Genomic DNA, 10000 nt, shown 5'->3' on the forward strand with positions numbered 1-10000 from the left:
CAGGGTCGTCCAGAAGATTTTTATTTGAGGCATATTTAGTAGACTATATAGCCTATTTATATATTTAAAGTTTGCTTCAGTTGTTTGTATTGTTTGTAGGCAATTGTTAAAAGACGTGAACATTTAAAGGTTGATTTGAATTCCTGTCTGCTGTTCATGATAATATGTGTATGAGAAAAAAAGGGAAAAAAAGAAAATCGGCGTTGGGCTGCGGGCCGGGTTCGGCCAGATAATTCATGTTGAGGTGTCGGGTATACATCGGGTCCGGGCTTTAAAAGCCACGGGCCGGGTTGTAATTTTCAGGCCCGTTGAGAACTCTACGTGGTTTTACTACAGCAACCATATTTAACCGTGGTATTTGTAGTAAAACTCTGGTCATAAAAATAGTAATCAATCTGCCAAAGAATTATGGTTACTACACGTTTACCATAATAAAACCAGGGTTAAAGGTGAAGTGTGTGATTTTTAGTGGCATCTAGTGGTGAGGTTCCGAATTGCACCCAACCGAAGTTACGGTGGCCGACAGGAAGTGAGGTCGTCGTCTGAGACAGCAGAGAGTAGCCAGTTAAGCAACAAGGTTTCTTTACAAAGATAAATGAAGACATTAGGTTAGGGCTGGGCGATATGGCTGAAAACTGTATCACGATATAAGTGTTTCATATTGGTCGATATCGATAATTATTGATATTTTTATGACCTATTTAAAGGACCAGGAGACAAATATATTAGACTACATTTAAACTGTTTTTATTTTAAACTTAACCTTCCTCTGATTATAATATATTAGCAGAAATGTCAACACAACCATGGAAAGCATCAAATAATTAAGTCTAAAATCACAATGAACACTTAATTATCTCTTAAAATTAAGGTGCAAAATTAAAGAATACATAAGAAATGCTTAAAAAAGAGTAATAAAATAGTGCAAAGTGTTAAATAAACATAGAGAAACCGACGACGGTCTTGCATTATTTGCAGACGACATTGGTCTGACTACGGTCAGACTTATAAAATCCAAAAAACTGCCATACCGGCGAGCTGACTTTTCCTGTTTTATCAACAATCGCTGCGGCACTCATTTTCCACTTATCACTCCACGCCGGCTCTGTTACTGAAGAATCCAACACGAGACAACGATATGGCGCAACCATACTGTTAAGGTGGTCGCACACCGGACGAGAAGCGCCGCGTCGCGTCAAGAACAACTAGAGGTATCGCACACCGGACGCGCACTTTCTCAGTTTATGGCCAGCAGTATTGTTAGGCTATGTTTAAGGACATTATGAAATTAAGATAAAGTCTGTACTATGTTATGATTGTACTGAAGGCCTGCTACACTTTACCTCAGAGCGTCCGTTAACTGCATGAATTGAGAATCTCACCTATAAATCCGATAACATCAGCAATTTTCATTCAGTCTGCTCATTTTGGTGAATGAGTGTGTGTGTACACTAATAGAGAATAATGTGTTCGAATTTGAAAGACATGGCACTATAAACTGAGAAAGTGGGTGCGCGTCCGGTGTGCGATACCTGTCCTAGACGCGATGCGGCGCGGTGCTGTGCTTCTCGTCCGGTGTATAACGTGTGCAAGTGCAACCCCCTTTACATGACCGGCTGTTAGCGTGTCACCCAGTACGTTGCTAGGTTACCAGAGAGTGAGTACATTTGTTCATGCAACCAAACTTGCAACAAAACTTTCTTCCGACGAAAAAAATAAAATAATTATCAAACGCGTTTTTTATTGATATCGATTACGTGTCTATCGCGATACATATCGTTATCGTTTTATCGCCCAGTCCTACATTAGGTTTACTTAATTATTCAGAAAAGGTATATGTTAATGTCACTTGTTCGTCATTTGTGTCAGTGTTTTATTCGCTGAGTTTAGAAGAACAACATAGTGACGAACGCGTTTGTCCGTTTAGGGCCACCGTAGAAACATGTCGATGTAAAGGGACACACGGTGTGTGTAGATAGAAACGTCTCATTCTAAGATAATAAAAACATAACGGTTCATTATGTAATGTCTTTATACACAACGGAAAAAATAGTTATGTTTATGATATTGCATTTCTGTCAACAGATCCGCTTAAATATTACACAATGCACCTTTAATTTTCATAAGGGTTGTCCTGTTTGGTCTCTAGTCTTTCAGCTGCTCTGTTCATGTTCGTGTGTGTGTGTGTGATTGACAGCTGCCAGTGGAGTATGGGTACGACTGCCAGCGCTGCTCCCCAGCACACACTGCATGAGAGTTTCCACGGCAACGGGATGACGGACAGCAGGCGGTCGGCGAGCAGCGCCTCCTTCAACATCCACAACAACAAGGGCAAATCCATCATCACTAATAAAGTGGCTCCTGTGGTCATCACGTACGTCCAGCAGCGCGTCTCCATTACGAGCTCCTGCAGAGCCGATATAATGACCCTGATTGAGTCTCTGTGTGTGTGTGTGTGTGTGTGTGTGTGTGTTTATAGGTATAACTGCAGGCAGGAGTTTCAGATCCACGATGATCATGTTCTTCGTACAAACTATAAAGTTGGGAGAATCTCGGACAACATGCCGGAGCACCATCTGGTCCAGGTGAGCCGGACATCGCATGAAAACAGAAGCACTTATCTCAGAAAGAAAATTAAAAAGCACATATTTTGCAGATTTTCTTTAACTTAAGTAGTTTGGTTGAATATTTTCATGACGATTAACCACATTTCCCCTTCACATTGTCATCACTGTAATCAGGTTCATTATACTTTATAAACCTAAAACCATACAAAAATTGTTACTTAAAGTAACATTAGTATATTTAATAAAATATAATTTGATCACTTATTTATTTATATATAATGTGTATATATGTGTGTGTGTATATTATTTATTTCACCTAGTTGCAGAGGAAACATAACTAAATAGCTAAAAATATATAGGCATTTTAAAAAAATAACAAAACGGATTTTTTTCTTTTTACTAAAGCACACAACAAAAAAGATTAAAATATAAAAATTAATTAACTATTAATAAAAACCTATAATAGTACCGCAGTGATACTAAAATAACACACTACTATTTTATCACTGATTTATTTTTTAATTAAATTAATAAATTGACAAATGAAATGCAGTTAAAATTATGAAATAAATATATATTGTTTTTTCTTTTTTTTAATACAGTGAATAGAATCAGGTTGGAAAATTTGCCAAATTGTCATTAAATTTTACTACTATCAAAGTGCCTGAATTGAAAATGCACATTGATCGTACCATGGTATTAAATTCCCACACACTGTCATATTTTGCAAAACTCAGTAAAATGCAGTAGAGGTGAGCGGGGCACAACCCAACACGGGGTTAGCTGTAACACACTTGTTTTAAATACTTACACACATGCTAGCATGATGAAACCTAGTGCATTTACTAGTTACCATATCAAGACTACATAGAGAAAAAAATGCATTCACATTGCGTTACAATGAGCCCCTATTAGAACTATTCTATTCTTTTATGAATTCTATTTGAGAAAACATGAGGAAAAAGGTGAATAAAGACCGTCAATGTTCAGAAATTATTAATTATGAATATGTTTTGAACTAAGCTGTATAGCTTTGATTTGCGGTGTGTTTGATGTCAAACTCAAATTTTTGTTTATTTTTAATTATTAAAAAACGCCATTATTTCATATGAAAAACGTAATTGTGTTTTACTGAGAAAATATTTGAACATGTCTTGTATATATTTTTTTGTTTAGATCAGATAGCATTTGAATCTGTCATACGGTCGTGTTTCAGTGTACCCCACCTATGGGGCATGTTGTCACATTTCACTTCCAATCTCTCGGGGTAAATCAAGAAAAAAGTATACACTGTATTAATGAAACAAAACCACATAATTATACTAGACGTGTGTAATTAATGTGGGGAAAAAATTAATTCTCTGAACCCAAAGTAGCTTTACAAAAACAGAGAAAGTCACAAAGCGTTAGTGTGTGCCCCGCTGTCCCCTAAATACCGGTGTATTAATATGCTAATCATTACGTTTGATAATGAATTACTTCACCATGCCACAGTACTTTATTGTAAGAGACCTCTTTGTCCACCCTTAATTTCCCTCATGAATCCCGGGGTTTAGGAAGATCTGGATGCGTCTCTGCAAACAGTGTAATTAACGAGTGCTCTCGTTAGTCTTCAGAAGACGTTTGCACCTCCTCTGAGGCTTTGAAGGAGGCGTGCGCTCCTTCTCTTTGTTTGCTCGTTAGTTTCTGTTTCCTGACGAGCCAATGATGAGTTTCGCTGCAAATCAACAGAAAACACACAGTGTCCGACTTCTCAAACACTCGCCTTTGTTCCGCTTCCGTCTCATTATTCCTGAGTTGAATGCTCCCGTTTTTTTACATTATAAAGTAGTAATTAGTCATTTAGCAGATCAATTTATTAAAGCTGGGGTTAATGCTGCAGTTTTGACATGTTATAAAGTTTCCAACTACAAAAATCTTTGTCAAACGTATTTGTTATGAAAGCTTTATTTCGTTATTATTTCTATTAGTTACTATTTTTATTAGTTTATTAATATTTTTGAATCAAATTTTATCTTAACATTTTCAGTTTTCATTAATTTGTTGTTGTTATTTTATGTGCTTTTGTCATTATTACTACTTTACAATACTGTAAAAACAAAATTCATTTCAGTTTAATATTTCTTCGGCCTTAGTTTTTATTTATTTTAGTGCTTCAACTAAAACTTATTTCAGTTATTTTTTTTTTAATCTAATGTTTGTTTTATTTTATTTCAGGTTTATTTTAACTAACATAACGTTTTTAATAGTTTTGGTTTTGACTTATTTTAGTACTTCAACTCACCAAGGCGACATTTTATATATTTGTCTTTTTTCAATCTAATATTTAGATTTTATATAATTTCAGCTTTAATTAACGTTTTAAGTTTTCAGTTTTTATTTTTTTTGTAATTTTATGTGCTTTTATCTGTTTTATTATATGGTTTAGTTTAACTTTTTTTTCCATTTCAGTTTAATATTTCTTCAGCTTTCTATTTTAAGTTAATTTCAATGAACAAAAAGCTTTTAAAAGTTTTAGTTTTAGCTTATTTTAGTGCTTCAACTTATTTCAGTTAGTTTCCTAAGGCAGCATTTATAAATTTTAGTAAAGTTTTATGTCCAATATTTGTATTTTATATTATTCATCTTTATTTCGATGAAAATTATTTTAAATGGTTTTAGTATTAATTAACGATAATAACCCTGGGCGTCATTTGAAAAGCAGTTTTGTGGCTCATTTCTGTTTAATGTGTGTTATTTGATCTCAACCACTGTAAACTGATGCATGGGTTGAATGCAAAGTATGTCACTTTGGATAAAGGCATTTGCCAAATGCATAAATGCAAACATGAGCAACAAATCTGCCCTATTAGGTGTTGTGAATGTTGCAAATGGAATTAAATCAATTCAGTCCAAGAGCATGAACAGCTCTGAGCAGAATTTAATCTTGTAATTAAGTGACGTGAACCTGAATGAATTTCTCATGTTCATTCGTTTTATAGATAACATAAAGCGTTTATGTTTGTTAAGTGAACATGTTTTTTTATTTTCTTTAATTAACAAAAAGCTTTTAATAGTTTTAGTTTTAGCTAAATTTATTTTCCAATTTACACTGAACATTTAACAAAGGTTGATTCAAAATGTGAATAGTGTAAATTGAAAATAATTTTAGATAACTATATTAAAACCTTTCTGTTAATTAAAAAGTTTTGCACATGCATTCTAAACAATGCTGGGTTGTTTTAACCCAAATTTGGATCAAATATGGACAAACCCAAATGTTGGGTTAAAAAGTTTAACCCAACTCTCACTTTAAACTGTGAATTTTATAATTACATTTTTAACCCAACATTTGGGTTTGTCCATTTTTGACCCACATTTTGGTTGAAACAACCCAGCATTTTTTATGCATGCGTGTTTGGCACACTATGTTAAAAAAATGACTTTATGCTACACTTTATGCTAAAAAATTCTACATTCTACAAAGGTTGATTCAAAATGTGAATAGTTTTCTCTCTTTTTTTATAACATCAAGTGTAGCATAAAGTAATTTTTTAACATAAAGTGTGCCAAACACACATGCATGTGCAAAACATTTTAATAAAAAAGCACAGCAGATTGGGAGTGAAAAGCAGCATCTAAACGTTTGAGCCGAAGCGTTTCTGAGCACAAACCGCATCTGATCCTCCTGTTGTTCTCAGGGCTCGTTCTTCATGGTGCAGGACGTGTTCAGCAAAGCTGATGTTCTCAGCACCACCGGCTCGTACGGCGCGCCGAACTTCAGACAGATCCGAGACCTACGCTTCCCACTGTACGGCATGGGCCAACCCAGCCTGAGTGGCTTCAAACAGGTCCTGCAGAGACTTCAGGCTCAAGGCCATCAGGTCAGTGTGTGTCGATCCCCGTTGAGCCTCCATTAAACGAAAGCGATGCGCAAATAATTCTGCTGATAAGGTGTTTGTCAAGTCATTTGTTAGAGATTAAATCCGTTGTTGATTCGCTTGATTGTTCAGGTAAATGCAATGCTGATTAAACTGACACTTTAAATGTTATAGTTTGTGCAAATGAGTTTAAATGTGTGTGTCTGCGGTTACACACACACTGAGCGGTAGGGTTGGTTTTCAGCCATGAAAAACACACAGAACGCATCTAAAAGAGCTTTGAGATCTAAATTTGACGAGATCTGAGGTATATTTTTACACACTCCCTGTAAGATACAGAACAGAGAAACGAAGCTATTGATAGAAACGACTGGATACAGACAGAGAAAGGTGATTTGCAGGTATAATTTTGTGTGGATATGCTAAATTCAGGGGTAAAACATATTGTATTGTTACATATTGTATTGACAACTCTTCAATTAAATATGTACCATCGTATATTCTGCATAATTGGATGTTTTTAAATAAACACTGACAAAAAACTATAAAAGTTTTTGGGCTGGACGAAATGATGATATATGTAACATTGATATAAGTGACCTATATTGTATTTATATAAAGCGTTCACAGGCAGATTTGCTTTATGTATTTCCCTGGCGTCGAAATCGGGCTCATATACAAATCAGGAAACACAATTCCTGGCTGAATGTCAATATCCACCGATCACTGGATCTCTGGGAAGTTTTAAGGAACATTATATCGAGTCCAACCTTTAGATTAAACTTATAATTGTTTGTTTTGCTCGTGTTTTCACAGTTTCCCATATTAAATCCAGTCATTCAGCAGAGTCCGGCTGAGAAAGTGACTTCAATGCATAATCTCTGTTACAACGTTTTTATTCGGTGGAGAATATGCCAATCAATGACTAGAAAATAGTTAACTCTACATCAGCAACATAAATTCATCAACTAACCATTCAGAAACGCCCTATTGTTGAACATGTTGTCACTCTTGAGTCTCTATTTTTGCCTGACTCCAGTTTAAACATAAAAGACAAAACAGTTTCTGACATTTTAGTGTGTCTTTGTGAGGTAATCGGAGTTGCTAACACACACACACACACACACACACACACACACACACACACACACACACACACACACACACACACACACACACACACACACACACACACACACACACACACACGCTCTTGAAGCTCCGCCCTCTGTGCCGGGAGCATCAGCTCATTTGCATTTAAAGGGACACACACTAAAAACGCGTTTTTTTTGCTCACCCTCGAAAAGTGACATTTTCAACATGCTATAACAAATAATCTGTGGGGTATTTTGAGCTAAAACTTCACATACACACTCTGGGGACACCAGAGACTTATTTTACATCTTGTGAAAATGGGCATTATACCCCCCTTTAAAGGATTAGTTCACCTCAAAATGAAAATTTCCTACTATTTTACTCACCCCAATGCCATCCAAGATATCCATGTCTTTCTTCCCTCAGTGGAAGAGAAATTAAGTTTGAGGAAAACATTTCTGGATTTTTCTTCGAATAATGGACTTCAATGACAACCAACGTTTTGAAGTCCAAATCAATGCAGTTTCAAAGTTCTTTGAATGTTTCAGCGAACTGTGCACGATCGCAGCTAAGGAGGAGGGGCTTATCTAGCGAAACGATGGGTCATTTTAAAAAAAAAAAACACAATTTTTATATATATATACTTTTAACTACACTTGTTCGGATTTAGCTGATATGCAACGTGCCGGGAGCTACGCTATCACGTTGAAAGGTCAGACTCGAAAAAAAACGTTTAGGTTTTAAAAGATTCAAACAACAGGGATACGCACACGTAAAGACCATTTTAAACAATAATATGACACAAAGACATAAATATGTCATTCAACATACAATACAATTTGAACTATCCTCCTTCGCACGGTCGCTTTGTAAACAGTGGGGCGGTACTTCCACCAGCGCCGGCGACATCAAGCGACATCGAGTTCCCGGTGCGTTGCAGATCACCTCAACCCGCACAATTGTAGTTAAAAAGTGTATACCGTATTTTCCGGACTATAAGTCGCTCCGGAGTATAAGTCGCATCAGCCCAAAAATGCGTCATGACGAGGAAAAAAAGTCGCACTGGACTATAAGTCGCATTTATTTAGAAATTTATTTAACAAAATCCAAGACCAAGAAAAAGTTATTTAAACAGACTTTAATTCATTAAAACAGAAGTCATTTAAGTTATTCAGCTACACACAATAGCACAAAGAACAACAGGCTGAATATGTGTCCGGTATGTTGTTAACGTAACATCAACAGTTAGCTACACAATAGCATAAAGAACATACCTGAGAGGCTGAATAGGATCAAAAAAAAAAAAAAAAAAACATAAGACAGCGAGTCCAACAGTTATCGGTAAAGCAATTTCACCAAGCTCCCGCGATCTTATTCCACATCACTGAAGAGAGATTTTTTCAGCAGTAAAACTAGCTGTAGTCTAGAGCGCATAGAGCGCTCTCTCGTGGCTGTAGACGGTAATGTCACCCCCAATTTCGGCAAATGATGCATTCACGTCATACCACAAATACATCAAAAACTCGCAAATAATAATCTGGGGCCGTCAGCGATCCTGTGACGAGTAAATCTTGGTAATATTGATATATAAGTCGCACCTGACTATAAGTCGCAGGACCAGCCAAGGTATGAAAAAAAGTGCGACTTATAGTCCGGAAAATACGGTATATATGTTTTTTTTTTTTAAATGACCCATCGTTTCGCTAGATAAGCCCCTCCTCCTCAGCTGCGATCGTGCACAGTTCGCTGAAACATTCAAAGACCTTTGAAACTGCATTGATTTGGACTTCAAAACATTGGTTGTCATTGAAATCCATTATTTGAGGAAAAATCCAGAAATGTTTTCCTCAAAAAACTTAATTTCTCTTCCACCGAGGAAAGAAAGACAGATATCTTGGATGGCATTGGGGTGAGTAAATTATTAGGAAATTTTCATTTTGAGGTGAACTAACCCTTTAATGCCAGGGTGCCCAATCCTGCTCCTGCCGATCGACTGTCCTGCACAGTTCATCTCCAACCCTAATCAAACACACCCGAAGCAACCAGTTAAGGTCTTCAGGATCACTTGACAATTAAAGGCAGGTGTGTTTGATTAGGGTTGGAGATGAACTGTGCAGGACAGTCGATAGGCAGGAGCAGGATTGGGCACCCCTGCTTTAATGCATATACCCTCTATAGACGAGAGTTGCACTTGCAAGCCGGAGATTTAACGCATCTGTCCCTTTGAACAGGAGGTGATTTTCTTGTGTTTGCGTGAGGAGCCCGTGCTGTTCCTGCGTCTGGAGAGCGACTTCTTTCCCTACACGCCCCGGAGGAAGGAGAACCTCCACGAGAACCTGCACGACCTGGGTCGAGCGCTCTCCTCCGAGGACCTGGAGCTCAGCATCCGGAGAGAGGTCAGAGTTCAGCGCTCGATGGGATCCAGCCGCAGGGAAATGATGTCACTGGGTCTATTTATTTATTCTTAGAACATAAAAA

General features: G+C 36.9%; 1 protein-coding gene across 3 annotated transcripts in view; it reads left to right on the forward strand.

Annotated features, from left to right (window-relative positions):
• The window catches only part of pald1a (phosphatase domain containing paladin 1a), a 91198-nt gene that overhangs the window by 21368 nt on the left and 59830 nt on the right, over positions 1-10000 (forward strand). For all 3 annotated transcript variants that reach the window (XM_077230857.1, XM_077230859.1, XM_077230858.1), the window contains exons 2-5: positions 2198-2374; positions 2480-2585; positions 6248-6430; positions 9754-9918. In XM_077230857.1, the coding sequence (XP_077086972.1) occupies positions 2198-2374; positions 2480-2585; positions 6248-6430; positions 9754-9918 (631 nt within the window). The remainder of the gene's footprint in view (positions 1-2197; positions 2375-2479; positions 2586-6247; positions 6431-9753; positions 9919-10000) is intronic.

Source organism: Siphateles boraxobius, unplaced genomic scaffold, assembly GCF_051911475.1.
Source record: "Siphateles boraxobius isolate OS27281-9 unplaced genomic scaffold, OSU_SipBor_1 151, whole genome shotgun sequence".
NCBI lineage: Eukaryota > Metazoa > Chordata > Actinopteri > Cypriniformes > Leuciscidae > Siphateles > Siphateles boraxobius.